This window comes from Corvus cornix, chromosome 2 (assembly GCF_000738735.6).
Source record: "Corvus cornix cornix isolate S_Up_H32 chromosome 2, ASM73873v5, whole genome shotgun sequence".
Taxonomy (NCBI): domain Eukaryota; kingdom Metazoa; phylum Chordata; class Aves; order Passeriformes; family Corvidae; genus Corvus; species Corvus cornix.
Genome location: NC_046333.1, coordinates 6,327,390 through 6,345,779, shown reverse-complemented (window position 1 = coordinate 6,345,779; position 18,390 = coordinate 6,327,390). Strand labels below are relative to the sequence as shown.

Here is an 18,390-nt window from a genome sequence, read left to right as displayed (position 1 = left end):
AAGCGTTAAGCAGCTAAACACAGTCAGTGGTAATTTAGTGAGATCTCCTGACCCTTGCTGACACTGGGTTTCCTTTTGTTATAATTTACTTGCAGCTGTGTTGTTCAATTTTGAGGACTCAAGAATATGATGGAGAATTAGAACTTCCTGTTTCTGTCACAGTACATAATTATTGCTAGGGTTCTGATGTAAATGAACCGAATAGAACTTTCTCTTCAGTGTTGTGTGGTAATAGGCATTAATTAAAAGCCAAAATATAATTACTGCATCTCTTTGATGTAATTCATTTGTTCGTGGTATTGTGGAAATGTGTGTTTTTAATTAAGTTTATCTGACCAAGAATTCAAATTTTTCTGATGTACAATAAAACTTGGATTAAATTTCCAATTTAATTCGTAACAATATGGCTCATGAATCATATACAATTCATTTTGTTTTGCAAGACTGAATAGTTCATATTCAGATCTAATGTTCTTTTAGCTTTTTAATCTTTTGAATATACTTAATAATTAGAAAAGTTAGGTTCTTAAAAGGAGAATAATTCTATACCTCCAAAGTAAGAATAGGTAATTTTAGTTGTTAAGTATTTTCAGCATGTTTAAGAGCTTGAATTTTGACCCTAAGTCAGCATGTTGCCTCCTTTATAGATCAATGTAAAGATTGCTTTTTTGACAAATAGATTTTCTTTGTGTTGCTATTCAGATTTTGTGTTGCCATTTTTTAAGAACAGTTACCTACTATGCATTACAAATTTTAGAAGTATAGGGGAAACTAATTAAAATTCAATGAAAGTTTGAATTTTATCTGCTAAAATTGACTGTTACTTGATATTAAAACTATGGCCGGTATAGTTAAGGTAAATCTCCCGTGCCACAGACCTGCTGATGTAGTTGCCTACCAGTGTATCAGACCTCCTTTTTTTCCCCCATTTCTGACTTGATGTCCCTGTTCTGTCATGAGTGTTCTGTCCTTGTGCCCTGGATGTGAACAGGGTCCATCCCTAGCTTTGCAGGTGCAGAAGGTTTCTGCCCAGCACTGTTCCCCTGTTAGAGGGTGAAGAACCTCTTGATCTGCTGAGTTGTCTGCATGATGACCACCTATCTGAAGTCAAGGAAAAAACTGGGATAGCAAAATCTTCCAATTTAAACTGTTTATTCCAGCACACTCAGTGGAACCCTTGAGCAGCTGCTGTCAGGAGCTGTTCTTCTGGAGTGGGTTTTGGAAGGCCCTTGGCAGAGGGGAGGCATTGATGGCCATCCCAAGCACGCAGGTGGTCTGGACACTCAGCAGTTTGTAGCTTGTGTGCCTGATTACCACCCTGTGTGGGCAGAATTGTCAAGTTGTTACTTTTTAAGTGCTTTGTTGTCCATATTCCCTCTCCCGTGCAGGCAGAGCTAAACTCACAGAAAGCAGATTTATGCTGAATACAACTCTGTCCACGCTGTGGGTTGTACCAAGTGTTGGTGTTTTTACCATGTGACTTTTATCCATAATTGGGCTTTCAGGTCACTGACAAACTTTCTCTTTTGGCTCTGTTGTGCCAGATCACTTGAAGGATAGCCCTGTTTTCAGTCAGTGGAGCTGTTAGCAAGACACCTCTTTACAGTCTGAGATGAATATATGTTTTGATGGAGTAATTTATTCCAAAAAAAAACCTTAATTCCCACATTCTTGATGGAGAAATTGCATTTCAGAAAAGAAAAAACCAAAAAACACGCTTTGCAAAGCCATCTCATTTTCCTTGATGCTTATTATTATTGTACATCCCAGTATTCAAAGGTGTAAATGTGTTTGGGCTTTCCCTTGTGAGCAGTTGTGAATAGTTGGGACTGTTCGTATGCATGAGGTTATTCCATATCAGCCCTGTGATTCTGCTGCTGAACGGCATTTCGGGGAAGGTAAACCTGTACCTTTCATCAGTTTGACTTCTCGTCCTGGTATTCAGTATTTTTCACTCTCACAAATTTAAAATTAGGAAAATGTACTGTCCTTTAACTATTCTAATGTCAATTTGTTAATGTTAAATTGGCAGTGAAGTTATTTATGATGTCTGTCTCCTGCAGTCTTTATTCCATGCTTGAAAAAATCTTTCACAGATTTTACTGTCTATGGGGAGCCTCAACATTTTTTTTCTTGTCTGTCTTCACATTTTCTTCTCATTTTGCCTTACTTCTAGTGACAGTCATACAATTTCTCACCATGGTGGAAACTCTATAAATAGGGATAATAATTAGTTAAAACGAGTTTCTAGGTGCACCGTGTGGATGTGTATTATTACTTGTGCATAATAACATGTTTAAATGGGATTCCACAGCATAACATGGAAACACTGGGGTGAAAACAATTTGGTGGTGGGGGTTTTATAATAGTTTATTTGGGGCAAACTTGCAGGAATGAGCTGCTTTGTTGATTCCCATGGCTGTATTCCTTTTCTTTTGTCCAGTGGTTTATTCATATTCCCTTTGTTTGCTGTGCTTCCTCAGACTAATTGTTGCTGTGATTGTGGGTAGTTTAGCCTCAAAAGTCAACTAAGGCCATCAGTTTTTTTAAAAAATGTGATTTGGAATAGAAAAGGGGATGTTACCACCTCAAAATGTCTTCGTCACTGATGCAATAAAATTTAGGCATGTAATTTGTTGTTATGATTGCTTTAGATTTGTATTAAGCTTTGTTTATAAAACTCATGTTGTTGTACTTAACCATCAGTTGGAAGTAAATACTCATTTTAGGGTATCATTCAGTGAGAACCTAAAAATTTCCCACCTTCTACTCACTCAGTGAACTAATTGACTACTTAAGTTAATCTAGAAATGCCTATGCCTGCATGTGCTTTGCTTTTCAGATTTTTTTTTTTGTTGCTTGCTTTTTGCTTTTTGCCTTTTTTTTTTTTTTTTTTTTTTTTTTTTTTTTTTTTTTATGTTGCAAAGTTTTATACATCTATTTTCTCACCTACCGTATCCTAGGGGGCTTGGAGTACCAATAATACAGTCAGCCCACCTTCCTGGTCCCCAGACATTTCAGAAGGTCGGGACATTTTTAAATCCAGACAGCTTCCTGGCAGTGCCATTTGGAGCATCAAAGTGGTAAATAACTTGAATTTATTTTCATGTATCCGTTGCTATCTTTCTGCTGTAGAGATTAGTGGTGAAATTCTGTATCTCACACCTTAATTAATCTTTCATTCTGTTACTGTTTAAGGCCTCTAAAACTTACTGGAACTCTGGAGCTTCCAGGCTAAAAGATGTGAACTCTCCAGAGTGTACAGTATGATGGCATTGCCTTGATTTCCAATGGCAAAGAATACTTTGTATTACCCAAATTTTGTGTGTTGAGTACATCACTTTTTGTGGTTGTCTTTATTTGGCTGTCAAAATAAATTACCTGAGAAGGAGAATGTCCTTAAGACTGGCGGTAAGGTAAGCCAGGCATGGAAAGGATCAGAGATCTGAAGGATGGCTTGAATTTGTTGCTGTCGAGAAATCTTGCAGAGTGGATTCAAAGTGACATTGTTTTTAGCTGATGGGGGAATAAATAACAACTTTCCTACCTGATTAGATGGCCCAAAACTTGTATTCCTGGTGACATTTATCATTAAAAACACCTGAAGTAACTAAAGTAGAATTCTTTGGTTTAAATAAAGGCAAAAAAAAGCTAAATTATGAAACCAACAAATACGTGTAGCTTCCCAATGATTTAAGTTCATCTCACTTTAACTCTCATGCTAATTTTATTTTAATTTGACATCAGCTTAGCTTTTGCTGCTTTAAGCATTAATTTTCAGCTTAATATTCAGCATTAACATTGATACAAGTATGTGCTTGTTTCTGTTACTAGTTGTGTGAAAATAACAATACTGATACCGGGCCTGAAAAAGAAAATAAGAAACTTGTCAGAAGAGTTTCCATCTTAAAAAATTGATGATTGTATGTCCTGTGTGTGCAAATGTATTAACTCCATAGATATATAAGGACATTTTTTGTTTCACCTCAGTACATATAAATACCTCAGCCTCCAGTAGCATCCTTCCTTTCACTCCTCAAATATCATTGCATTACATTAACTTGGTGTATGAGTCAATTTAATTTCTCTTCCGTTTAATAGATGGATGTTAAAAGAATTTTAACATTGGGATCCTTCAATTCTCCCTTTAATTATGACCATAAAGTTCTATATCTTCTTTAAAGCAGGAGTTGGAATATTTGAGAAATACTGTGCCCACAGTGCTTCTTTCCATCCAAAAAACTCCTGTCTCTGTCAGTAAAGACTGTTCATGTCTGTTGGTGACACGGTCCCTGAGGAACTTTGTTGCTTCCATCAGCATTGTTTTATGGAGCAAATGTTTTGCCTTGGTATTATAAGTATTTTGCAGCACATGTTTGGATACCCCATACTCTGTACTCCGTTCTTGGCCTGTATTAGGAACCAGGAGATTATTGACAAATACAAAATACAATAATAATCTCAGTGCTTATTTTGTAGTAGGAAAGATGCTTATTTGAGTACATGCCATAATTATCGTCAGTTACACAGATTAGAGGCTCTGAGACACATTGTAAAGATGTCTGATATATCAGCCAGAATGTGGGGATGTGAATATGGTCTTTTCGCTCTGGAAATGGTTAGGGAGGATTAGGAATCCTCTTGTACTTAGTTCATTCTGAAATTAAAAACCCCCAAAATTTCAAACTAAAGTCACAGTATGAATAACAGGTAATTATTACTAAAAACATACTTGCTTTCCCAAAGATAATTGTAGTTGAACACACTGAATACTCCAAAGCACCACACTGCAACTCTGCATCTGCATCTTAAATAAGGAATGGAGAAAAGAAGCTGTCTGTAAATAAGTGGATATTGTGTAAGAAAAACTTAACATTATGGGGAATGTTGATCTGAGTGTAATTGAGAGAATTAATGTAAAAAACTCTCTCTGTATATGCTGAATTGAGAGAGTTTAGTGGAGCCAGCTCCCGCTTTGCTTTGTGAGCAGGTCTGAATCCTAATAAATCCCAGGTTTCACTTGATTATTCATAGCGTAAGAAAAGCATCTATGATTACGAGTAATCAAATGTCCAGACCTTGTGCAGAAGTCCCATGACTGACTGGGCTGGCTGTTTAAAGAGAAAAGAAAAATGAATCATAGAATAAAAGATATATTTTGGAAACTTTGCAACTGAGGTGGGGGAGAGGGGGTGGGGGAAATCCATATTTCGAGTTACTCTTGAGCAGAAAATAAACATTCCTGGTTTCAGCTTTCTCACTGACGATAAAGGTGATCGTATTATGCCATGTAAGTAATTAAAGGTATTTCACACTGATTTATGCAGAGATTTAATGACTATGCCCTGGTGTGCTCATACTCACCTGAAATCCCAGGGTGTTTTTTTACTTACGTTTTTCCCTAGATGCATTGAACAAATTTGAATCCCATATAACAGAGAACTTGAGGTTGCATTTACATTGTTACCTTAAATTGAATAGGGCCGTGGATCAGGATTCCCGGGGAAGCGGAGACCACGTGGTGCAGGTCTGTCAGGAAGAGGTGGCAGAGGAAGATCAAAACTGAAGAATGGAGTTGGGGCTGTGGTCATTCCAGGGGTAAGGACATATTTTTTAAAGTCGTATTGCAGTCTGTTAATGTAACATAATTTTATTCAGCTATAATTCTTGTATTAAAATACTGTATAAAAAACCAACAAGCACTACAGAAGCAGGGGTGTTTGATGAAGCCTGGCTGTTACTGCTTGTGATGAAGAACTAGAACACTGCAGCTTAATGGGCCTGAGGCAGTTCTGTTCTGCTCTTGCCATTTAAAGACACAACAGTTGGGAGTCTTAAAGTACTCCTTCCATTTCCTCGGGTGGAGAACGTGCTGAGTAAAGGCAGCACTGACTGGAACAACTCAGAAGGAGAGAGCAGGGTTTGTGCATGAGAATGTTACAGCAGCCATAGGAGACCAGAGCAGAGGTTCTTCTGGACTGAATGTTGGGGCAAGACTGCAGAACAGAGGAGGCCTGGAGAAGGAGGCATTTCAACAGTTTGTGGCTTGGGGACTTGGTGAACAGGAGGTGGTATCTTTGCCTTGGGCAGCCTGTGTTGGAGCTTACTTTCATAAATCTTCCCATTCACTTTAAAAAACTTCAGGAAACCATGTTAACCTTTTTCAGTTCTGCAGCTCTTCAGCTTGTATTTTAAGTGGCTGCCTCCTGGATTAGCTGCCTGCCCCTCAACGCTCTTAGAGAAGAGACAGTGGAAAGCTGGTTTCTATTCACCTCCTCCATCCATGCCACTCAGTTTTATAGACCTCCATCATATTTCTCCTCCTTTTCCTTCCACTCTTGACTTGCTAGTATGAAGAATGCCAGTATTTTGGGCTGTTCCTTGTATGGAAGCTTCTTTGTATTTCTGATCATCAATACCAGCTATTTTGTCATGTTAGTTTCTTTACTTTGTGGACTTTCATCTGCCATTTTATAGCCCAGCACTCAGCTTTATGAAGTTCTTGTGCAGTTCTTCGCAGTTGTCTTTTGGATTTTATTACTCTGAATATCCCAGTCCTGTTGTCAAGCTTTGTCACCTTGCCTTCTCACTTGATTTTTCAGATTGCACACGAGTGTGTTGAGCACCACCACCTGTTAGCAGACAGGCCCTGTCAGATTTCCAGTGGTGCTATTCTCCCACCTACAAAACTGATAATTTATTCCCCTCTTTATTTTGTGTCTTGTATCAGTATAGGGACCATTCCTCTAATTCTGTCAGTTTAACTTTTTTTAAGTAGCTTTGGTGAAGAGCTTTGCCAAAAGAGTTTGGTAGTGAAATAAGTTCCATCGATCAGATTTCCCTGTCCCCAGGTTTGCTGACTCCTTCAGAGAGCCCTTACAGATCATGATTTACCATAACTAAAACTTCCTTGACTCTTTAACAAATTATTATATCAGTGACTGTGAGTTCTTTGTTGTGATCAGATGTGTACTATTCTGCACACAGCTTCTGTCCAGAAACCCTTGAGAAAATAATCATTACATTTGCTGTCTCCCATTCTTCAGGAGCACTGAAGTGGTTGTAAGCAAGTGATTGCTCACTGCAGTTGATAGTTAAGCTATTTAATACTTGAAGTGTTTTTAAAACTCGAAAATCCTACACAGTCCTAGTCTGCTCTCATAAGAAGAAGGATTTCAGTATGAAAAACTTGGAAATCCGGACTCCAAAACAATTCATAATCTTGTTCCCCACTGTGGACTTGTCCTATTTGAATGTTCCTTTCAAAGTTTGATTACCAACTAGCCCTGGAGATTTTGAGAGACATCCTGTCCCTTGTGTTCAGAGAAGGACTTGATCAGAGCTGCATTTTTTGTGTTCTTACATGTAATCTATTTAAATTTATTGTCACACTTTCTGCTGCCCGTGTAATAGTATCTTGGAATACTCTGGTGTTTATGATCTGAAAAAGGAACAATCGTTTCTATCATTTTTCCCTTTTAAAGCATTGGATGGTTAAGATTCGTAAGCAAATCTGTAATTTTAAACATACAGGATGAATTCCACTTAGGCTAGTCACAGACACCTTAATGAATTGGAGGCATCCACATAATTATTTTGGTGTTACAAAGCACAAATCTGTACTTCAAGAGAAGCTGGGGTTTATAGATCAAACTTCTAAAAGTTTTTGTAATTGAACAGAGGAGAGTGGGTTAGGTAACTCGCTGTAAATACAAAACAGACATCACTCTCCACAATTTCCTACAGAAATTTCTTCCTTTGCATCATCAAGTAGATGGCAGCTCCAGAGTTCCAGAGATGTGGCTGCCTTCTGATAGATTAAGTTAGCAATACCAAGAAATCAGCCTTTTGCCAGATAAACGTTTGAAATGGGAGTATTTTCAGTCAATTTGCACAAAGTGATTCTTACTCAGCATGTGATCAGTGGACAGTCACACAGATTTGGACGTACCTTGGTGTCTCTTGGGACTGGGGAAAAAGGTGGGTACAGGTTAACCCATGGTGGGTCAGTGCTGGGATTCAGCAAACACCAGCATTGCAGCGATTCAGTCCTTCAAGTTCTGCTCTTTTGAATGTGCAATTACAAGAACTTCGTGGAACCTGTGGAAAAGTGGGTAAGGGAAGTGATCTCCCTGAAGGTATCCAGGTGTTTCAGGTGCTTTGTAGTTAGCTGGTCAGTTACAGTTGTGCTGTAGTGCTCTCAACTATTTGGTAATTAAAACACATAAAGAATATATTCCCGTTTTAGCTGTTTCTCAGTAAATGCTGAGTTTCAGGAGGATTCCTCTAGCTGATGGAATGTCCCTAGAGTTATGTTTGGATTTATAAAGTATTTAAATTATTATTTAAACAAAACTTACCTGTGTAGGATTTACACTATATTTAAAATAATCCTCATTTATATAAGTGGAAGAGCTGGTAAAATGAAGTTACATTTCTCTATCATGCATTTGATCTTTTATATGGAACTCTGTGCCCTTATATTCCTGGTTCAGAGATGGTAGTTGGGCCTTTTAGTTTAAATTCATGGAGAGCAAATTCTGTATTGCAGGTTTCACGTGAAAGTCAGAACACAGCTGAAGTCTTTCATTCTTGTTTCTCTTCCTCAGAAGCTGTACATACATGAATATGTTGAATTAATAAAGGTCAGGTCAGAATAAAAATCACTTTATGAAAAAGAAAAATGACTGTCTATAGTAAGAGCTGATGGATTGAGATCCAAACAGCTGTTTCAAGTTTTTAAGGTCAAGATAGATAAGCCTCATAAACTGCTTACAGCAAGTAACTTCAGAGCTCTTGCTTTTTCCTCTAATATACTTGGAACATTAGGTAAACCACATTTTAGGCAATATGGGACAAACTAGATTTCTGCAGTTGCTCTTTGAATTAATACTCAAAAGTCTGTCGCTGCAATTAACTTTCTGATAAAAGGAACTTCAGTGTTTACATGCAGGGAGCAGAGCAGACTGGGTGCAGTATGACAATTTCTGCTTAGTGATCTTTTTCTTAGACTGTGTCTTTCATTTCCGTTTGGAAGTGCAGTGGGGTAATATGTGAAGGTGGAAAAGGAGAGGAAAGAATATGTCTTTAAAGCTATAATACTGATGATTCTTGTACTGATGAAAAAATGTGAATTAACGCAGTAATTTCTGATGGAGGTATCTTTTCATAAAAGTTTAAACTGTATGAATAAATACTTGCAAAACTCTTACTTAGGGAATGTTTCATTTTGTCTCATGTCTGAGAAAAAGTGATGTGCTTGCCATTTGTGTTTTGTGTTTTTTAATAGGTCACAACCATGGATATTTCATCTAATAAAGATGAGGAAGAAAACTCAATGCATAATACAGTTGTCCTCTTCTCTAACAGTGACAAGTTCACTCTCCATCAGGTTAGGATAATAGTTATGATTTTTCTTTTTGTTTCCCTACTCTTAATTAGAAAAAAGTGAATAAATGTCCTTATAAGGAACAAGCTAGTTGGATTGTACAGTTACATGTTTTCAGAATGTAGTGTCTGGCACGTGTTGAGAGTCTGCTCTTCTGTGTCATTGCAGGATATGTGTGTGGTTTGTGGGAGTTTTGGCCAAGGTGCTGAGGGCCGGTTGCTGGCCTGTTCCCAATGTGGGCAGTGTTACCATCCATACTGTGTCAGTATTAAGGTGAGTGCTATTGTTACACATAAAAGTTGCTTGATTACACTGTTTTCATATTGTACTTTGATAGCACTATGCTGCCTTTGGTTTTGTGGTAATTGGGGGAGTCATTAACTTGTTAGATATTCATCAGCTAATGTGACCATTATTTGTATGCGACTTGTGAAAGACTTTAATTAAATGTCATTTTATAGTATGCATAGCCTCAAGAGAAATTAACCTTTTTGTAATTTCACAACCGTAAATAGCGCTGATTATCCAGCAGTTGGTTAAAATAACAGTTTGAGATATAAGCTTTAAACGTAGACACAAGCAGAATTAAAAACAAAGAAAAAATTATACTGCATCTTCATTTACTAGGGGCATAAGGTTTAGTTGATTCAATTTGCCTGTTGGCTGTCAGAATTGACAGCAGTTGGAGTGGTTAATTAATACATTTTACATTCATTAGTCTAGGAGAGAATGTGTGAAAATTAAATTTGAATGCTGTGAAATGACCTAGCAAGCACAAAATAAGCTATTTACTGCAATATATACACTATACACTTTTCATTGGTTGTGATATATCTGTGTAAAAGTGGGATTTTTTTTTTAAACATGTCAAAAAACTTTATTTTGCACATACTTTACAAAATGCCATATGCGTATTTCATGCAATTATAATTTGACTTTTTGTTTATATACTACTCTTGCATTATATATCAGTTGCAGTAAGTTAGCTGTTTGCTTCAGATGACTAAAACTCCAGCACTGTGGTCACATCATGAAATGAGAGGATCAGGTTTGAGGAACCAGAATGTACACAAGTTTCTGGGACCTGGCAAGATGCATCCCAGAGTCCTGAGGGAATTGCCTGATGCAGGTCACGCCACTTTGCGTATTTGAAAAGTCCTGGCAGTCAGGTGAAGTCCCAGGTGACTGAAAAAGGGAAGCATTGCACCTGTTTTTAAAAAAGAGTAGAAGGGAGGACAGTTTCTTTCTGTTTAATCCATTCCTGTTTATTGAAGCTTCAGAAAGTCTAATTGATGAAGAGTTCCTTGAGATGTGGGTGGTGTGCCCAGAAGAGCATCCTGAGCTCCACAAGCCAGAGCTTAGTTTATGCATTGATCACACTTCACTGAGCCATTTTTAACTAACTCTCACCTTGCCTTTTGCAGATTACTAAAGTGGTACTTAGTAAAGGTTGGAGGTGCCTGGAGTGCACAGTGTGTGAAGCCTGTGGGAAAGCCACAGATCCAGGGAGACTCCTCCTGTGCGATGACTGCGACATCAGCTACCACACCTACTGCCTGGATCCACCCCTGCAGACCGTGCCAAAGGGAGGCTGGAAGTGCAAATGGTGTGTTGGGGCCTGGGTCAGAAATGCTGACTGCTGGCCTCCTCTGCTTCTCCCTGTCACTTGGTGTTTGTGATGTCAGTTGCATTGTAACAAGGTTTTTATTGTGTCTAAGTCAGGTGTATTAAACAAAGCTAACAAAATGCTTTTTTTGAATTGTTTCATTCAGTTATCAGTCTATTAAGGAAACTCTTATCTCCTCGTAGAACTGCTTCTTCGTACTAAAAAACGCATAGGTAGAAATAGACAAAATTTTTCTTTTGAAACTCTTAGCAAAAAAATTTTCCAATTTACATTCATTGTAATCATCCCAGTGTTCAGTTGGAAAAATGAATGGGTGGTTCACCCAAGTGTTCTTGAAATAAAACCCTGTGAAAACCATTTGTTTTACTTGGGTGAAACACAAACAGACCAGACCTCTCACATGGTTAAGTCTCAGGATCTCAAAGTGAATGGCAACTGGAATGAGGAACTGCTTTGACCTCCTGAGCTGTTACAAGAACCCATCTGCCTGCTTTTGCAGTTTGAAAGGAATTATTAATTAGGAACTTTCTTTAAAAAGTATAAAAAATGTTGTTAAGCATTTGTGGTTAAACATGTTGTTAAGTTAAAACTTAATCATCTCGTTCTAAGTGGGAGAGATTTAAAGCCACAAAATGATCTTCCTATGAACTGTAAGTAATAGATCTTTTTGTCTGTTCTGCAGGTGTGTTTGGTGCAGACACTGTGGAGCAACTTCTCCAGGTTTAAGATGTGAATGGCAAAATAATTACACGCAGTGTGCTCCCTGTGCAAGTTTGTCAACCTGCCCAATCTGTTACCGCACATACAGGGATGAGGAGCTTATAATTCAGTGTAGACAGTGTGATCGGTAAGGACTTCTAATATTGCACATACTTTTCCTGTTCAAGTCTTATTTTAATTTTTTCCCCCTAATGTAAAAGCGTAGAGATGAAGGAAGTGGTCTTGTGGTAAAGAACACTGGATTATTGAGTCTCAGAAGTCTCTCAATAGTTCATTCCTGATTGTACCACAGACTTAACTGTCTGACTCTGGGCAAATTAATTAATCGCTCTGTGCCTCTTCCCCCCTGCCCTGTAAAAACAAAACTAATTTACCTCACAAGACTATTGTTGTGAGGCTGAATCTAGATTACATTGTATGAAGTAATTAAAATTATCGCAATATAGGGAGAAAATTATCATACTAAAACATATTTGGGAGATTGTTTTATAGAGAGTTCCTCCCTGTGGAGGGACAGAATTGATCTCCTGCTCTTTATTCAGGATGTAACACACACCACTGTAGGGGAGGCTGTATATGGAAAACCTGATTCTGTGGTTTCTCCCTAAAAGAATTCAAACTAAACAACTATTTCCCATTTACTTGGACCATAGACTGATACTTGGGTCTCCTAAAACACCACCTATTTCCTTTAAATTGTATTTTTTCCCCCACTTAATTTCTAGATGGATGCATGCAATCTGTCAGAACTTAAACACAGAGGAGGAAGTGGAAAACATAGCTGATATGGGTTTTGACTGTACCATTTGTAGGCCATACATTCCACCAACAAACGGTAAGAAGCCGATTGAAACCAATGGCAGGATTGCACACTGCAATAAATAGGTCTGGGATTGTGTTACGGTTCTGTGCTCTGATGGAGGTTTGGCTCGTGGTAGAAGTAAGATTTTTACTGTGTTTGTTTTAAGGGCTCTTGTGGAAGTATCCACGGCTTTTTCACACCCTCAAGTGATTTAGGCCAGAGGAAACCTCATGGGAATTCTGGGTAGAGGTATTGAAGATAAACTGCTAAGAGCATTTGGTAGTGAAGGGGTCAAAGGCTTTGTCAAGTGGAAGGAAGAAAGCCCAGTTGTCCACAAAGTTATATCTGCAGAAGAATCTGAAAATTATTTCTAAGCAGAAAAACTTTGTGTATTTTGATGCTTTTGAGGCAGCAGTAGCTGTAACAACAGTCTGTGTAAGCGTTTTTCCCTTCCTTCCTCATGATTTCTTAATGCCTTTTTCTCACCTCTCCCAGTATTCAAGACCAGTGCTTCCCTCCCTAGCGGCAATCTCTAAAAGAATTGGCCATACATTTTTGTTTGGGAGTTGTCACTTCCTTATTAATTAAAGTGTGTAATTCCTTAATTAAAATGTGTAATTCCTTCTGATGAACTTTGGACTTCTCTGGACATGGATACCGACAGCCTTGTTGCTCTGTATCACGGTTCTGTAGCAGTGGTGCTTCAGGAGCTGAGGTTACTGCAGTTCAAGCACATTTACAGCATCTGGTTCCATGGGATGGTGCTGGTTAATGTTCCTGTGAGTGGCCTGTCAGCAGTTAGGTTGGCCTGTGACATGATTTATAGTCTTGCTGCAAGGGTGATAGCCCAGGTCTGTTTTCCCTGCATGTCAGCTCAGGGAAGTTGCTGCTTCAGTCAGCTGCTTTAACATTGACACCTATTCCCATTTTTAGCATAAGCACATGAAAGTGTTCATATTACCCCTTTATTGGGGTATCACAGGAGAACAGTAGGAGGAAGGTACAAGAACTAAGCAAATGTTTCAAGAAATACTCGTATCCACCAAGAAGATGTCAGTAAGATTGTTTTTCCTGATCAAGATTGAAGAGGTTGTGAGGCATGCACTCGAGAGGTCTGCCAAGAAGAGTTCAATAGAGCATCTAATGTCCCTTAACACTAGCATGTCCTCATCACAGCAGTAATTGTAACTTACTGACCTGACCCTGGAGGTTTATATACTCCCTGCTGGAACACTTCCAAGTAGCCCATTTTTATCACTTAATAGAAGAATGACTAATGCTTCTGTATTTCTGCAAGTCACTTCATTGTAAAGGTTTGCTTTCAAAAATTCAAAAGGAGAGAGGTTTTGTAAGTGGAAAAAGCAAGAAACTTGCATATATAACACAGATTTCTGCTTATTTTGATAATAAGCTTTGAGTACTTAAAGCAAAAAGATCCAATTAAATACTCCTTCCTTTCTCTTTGGAGTTGGCAGAGCTATCTTTTAGAGAGAATTAAAACCCATGATATGTGAGATGGAGCAGCTTCACAAGATGGTATCAGAGGTGTTTCACTTCAGGCAGAAGCTGGTCCCCCCTGAGTTAGTTCTTCCTGCTCTCCTCTGTGAAGTTGTGTTGCTTAGGTTTGGGTTCCAAGGAATAGTAACCAGTCCCTTGGGGGTTCCCAAGCTTTCTTTGCAGGTTTTTTTCACCTTTTTTATATGAGAAGTTTGTCCGCTTATTTTCTTCAGTTTTGACTCAGTATTAAAGCCTCTCTAACACATGTACATTTGCACAGTTGCATGTCTGAATGTGTCCTTTGATGCATGTTCATGGAAATACCTGCATGTACTTCTATATGAAATGTTTTGATCTTTCGTGAATTCTTCTAAAATTCCTCTGAAAATTTTCTGTAATTTTTTGTTTCAAAGTGAGAAGAATTAGCATTTGATAAACTTAGAGAAACAAATGTTAGTTAGCAGTAGAAAGCTTCTTAAAATGTACCGTATTGTGGGATTCTTACTGGGATGGTTCATACCCTTTCCATTTGATGCATCATAGATGTGTTGCAAGTATTATTCCAGGGTTTTTAACCACTTTCTTTCTAGAGGAAACAAGAGCCCCTCAACCTAATGAACAAAACATTGCAGGTGTACTCTTGGTGAAAAGTAAATGGCTCTAGTGTGTAGGTATTGAGAAGGAGCTTTCATTTCTCTTCCTAGCTCATCATACCTGATAATCTTACGAAGTCATCTTCTTCAGGAAACAGAAATAAAAGATAGTGTTTTTCTTCTTGAACGTGCATAAATATCAAAAGCCAGAATGTGGTAGGAGTTGTTCCAGTGTAGTGTACCAGAAACCTTCATTACTAGGTTATTGTGAAATAACCATCTCTGATCAGTGTTTTATCAGGTTCCTTTTAGTACTGTCCCAAGTTATAACATACGTCCCCCAGCATATTGCTGTGTCCTGTAGAAAAATTTTCGAATTCTCATGACTAGATGCTAGCAGGTAACAGCTTTAGGTAGCAGCAGCTTTTCCCCTGTGCTGTAATTCTTGCACATTCAAGAGAGGTGTGTGTCTCTCTCATCCACATCCACTCCTGGACAAGCAGTTATTGACCATCTACTCATCAGTTCTGCCTTTGTGTCATTTGCCCTTGTATGTCATATGCCCCATTTGCAAATTCCATCCTTCCTCACTTACTCCCATCCTTTCTTCATCCATGCTCCAGCTTCCTCCTCCCTTGGTGCTGTTTTTGTTCCCCTGCAGGATGCAGAGGGACCAGCTCTGCCTGGTTTTCTGTAACCAGTTAGAGCTGATCTGATTGCAGTTTTCTGAAGCTGCCTGGGTGCAGTTATTCCTCCTGGAGCCCAAGTAAACATGCCCATGGAGGAAGTGAGGATTTGGTATCATTTACCCCTGTCCGGGGGTGCCTGATACTGCCAGTGACACACGTTGTGGCTGGCAGTCTCTATTGTATCATTTTCATTAAACTGATAGAATTTTTCTTCTCTTTGAAACTTAATTCTATGTACTTTACAAATACAAGATACAAACCCAACACAGTACTCTGTGTTAAAAAAACAACTTTGGAATTTTTTTATTATTTGGCACATTTACTACATCAGCTCTAATGTTCTTGTGTTACTGTATTTATCAAAAAAATCCCTGTGTCATTGACAGTTATGCAGGCACCCAATAAAGAGTGCTCTGCTAGTGCTGTGTTTGTACATCAGCCATTCCACTCTGTCCCATATGCTGGTTTCATTTTTTCTTAGAATTGTTCTTTTCTATTACAGCCTTAAAAATGGAATCCCCTTTCTTTTCTCATCATACTGTATTCCGTTGCAATTATTTACTTTCAGCCGAAGCTACTACATGCTGTACAGTATTCAGCACATTTAAACCCTTTTGCAGGTTTAACCAAAATTGAAAAATTTTGGTTAAACTTTGGCTGAATGCCTCAGAAAGCACTTTTTTTTCCATTTTAGGTTTTTTTCTTTCCTTTGGGTAGGCTTCCTCTAACAGTACTATGCTTTTCTGCTATCCATTTTATTGATTGTAATCCTTAATCTGCACTCTAATTCGCTCATTTCCTGGAAGTCTGTTTTTTACTGTCTTCAAACACTGTTTGTGCAGTTTTTGTGAGTGGGTCTCTGAAGGCCTCACCTGTGTCACTATCAGCTTGTTTATTTGAGTATTTCAACTCTATTCAACCTCCAGAGCTAAAATTGTTCAGTCTGACCTGGATGAGAAGATCTCTCTGTTGTTTGACTTTTAAATGAAAGATTTCAAATTCCTGTTCACAACTGTCTTTCTGAACTTCATGTTTACCTTAGATTCCAATTCAATGATTCCTACTTCAGTCTTAAAACATCTTGTAAATTATAACCAATTAAATGAACAGATGATGTCTTATTCCCCTTTGAATAGTTCTTACAATCTGCCTATTTTCTGTTGTTTCAGTACAGTGTTTTGAGTATCTTCCATTCTACAGCTTGTCTATTACTTTTTGTTTTTCTCTGCCTCTGTGTCTTTCTCAAAATGTCATATTTAATTTATTTTCTTCCTTGTCTTTCCCCCCCACTGTTACATTCAGTTTTTCAGTAGCTCTCACAGGCTCCTTTCATTTACTAATTGCATGAAATACTGGTTTTCTGTAGGTTATACCCTGTGCATTAGTTGCACATTACATAAAACTTTCAAAGCACTGTCGTTTTTGAAGACTTGAACTTTCCTTAAATTTGTTTATATGCCTAGAAAGCATTCTGTAGTTTTCATACTCATTTTAAGTGTTACTCAGAAGCTTTTGTGCTTTTCCTAGTCTTGCCCTGGCTCCCACGGTGTTTTTGAGGTGGGGAGCAGCAGCGCACGTGCCATGGTACCATGGTTGATGTGACACACGAAGCCCCCCATGGGTTCTCTGCCTCAGGGGCCTCATCTTGAGTGACAGACACAAAGGAAATACTCCAGATATTATCTTGAGTCCTAAATTCAGCATGAATAAGATTTCTAGGCAAAAAAAGGAAAAAAGCATGGATAAACTTGCCTCTGTGGTAATGCTAACTGTGCCAGACTAACAGGTTTTCTGATTCCAGTTCAGTGTTTGTGAGATAGAAGCTCCTAATTTTCACTTTACTTACTCTGTCTTTGTAATCTCTGTGAAGTCACTACTAATATTAAAATTTTAGTCTACACATGATAGGTGAGTGAAGCATGATTGCAGTTACGTAGTTAAGGCAAAAGGGAAGAGCATTTCTGCCCACAGCAAAATGGCATTTTGATTATTATTTTCCAGTCACACTGTTCCACTGCTTCCCTGTAGCACACAAGCTGTAGTTTTTAGGTTGAGTTTCTGCTGTTCCATTTATCAATACTCTTTATCTGGAATAAGAATTACCCTATCTAACTTCCACAGGTCTTGTGTTATCTGTTCTCAGATACATCAGCCTTCTCATAAGTGCTGTGTAAGAGGCCTGACAGCACAGACACAGCGAGAATCTTGTGTGCAAGCTCTGGGAGTGTGCTGGGCCCGCCTTGGGGAAATACTGGTCAATACCAACTTCACAAAACCCTCCCATTTTTAATGATTAGGGCAGCAAAACCTGAACATCGTGGCTAATGTAGAGGTTGCTTTCCAACCCAATAGATCCAGTGTATTCATTTGCCCTTGGTCCAGTAGAAAGAGATAATTTCCCATTGAGTTCAGTGCTATTCCAGTGCCATTCTTGGCTCGAGGAAGCTGGAGAACTTCAGTTTATATCAGGCTTGTTTTGTAGTCACATCTGTGACGCTGAAAAGCCCTTTATTTTAAAGGTGCAAGTAAATAATTGCCAGCAGTATAAATCAGGGAGTTTAGCAGAACTGTCTGAAGGAAAATTGATAGTTTCAATTTAAATCAAGTCACCAATTTTAAAAGTTGAAATTATTTTCCTTATATTTTTCAGTGCCTTCTTTGGACTGTTGTGATTCATCAGTTGGAGCTCAGATTATTTCAAAATCAAAAGAACTAGGTAAAGAATGTAAATGCTTAATATCTGATCATTTAGCATATTTTAAGGGTATATTTTTACATGAGACAAAAATACCTTTTCCTATGGTTTTGTAACACACAGCATTAACTGTCCTTCAGTTACCACAGCATGCTTTCCATTTTTTTTCCTCATTCTCTCTTCTTCTCTTTTGCCTGCCATACCTGCCCTATAATAATTACTTTAAATTATGCTTTGATCCTGCAGTCTTAGTTGCTTGCCTTAATATCAGTGATGATAACACAGTGTGGCTGAGTCAAGCATGTACACAAATGTTTACAGGCTTGAGCTGTTAGAAGGATGCAGCTTTTCTGTATTTGTCTGGCTTGTGCTAGGAATT

At 38.3% G+C, this 18,390-nt stretch overlaps 1 protein-coding gene across 1 annotated transcript in view; it reads left to right on the top strand.

Annotated features, from left to right (window-relative positions):
- Positions 1-18,390, top strand: part of KMT2C (lysine methyltransferase 2C) — a 193,626-nt gene that overhangs the window by 119,133 nt on the left and 56,103 nt on the right. Inside the window, 8 exon segments of the mRNA XM_039549549.1 lie at positions 2,964-3,083; positions 5,482-5,598; positions 9,290-9,391; positions 9,557-9,661; positions 10,813-10,994; positions 11,698-11,862; positions 12,461-12,570; positions 17,967-18,032. Coding sequence (XP_039405483.1) covers positions 2,964-3,083; positions 5,482-5,598; positions 9,290-9,391; positions 9,557-9,661; positions 10,813-10,994; positions 11,698-11,862; positions 12,461-12,570; positions 17,967-18,032 — 967 coding nt within the window.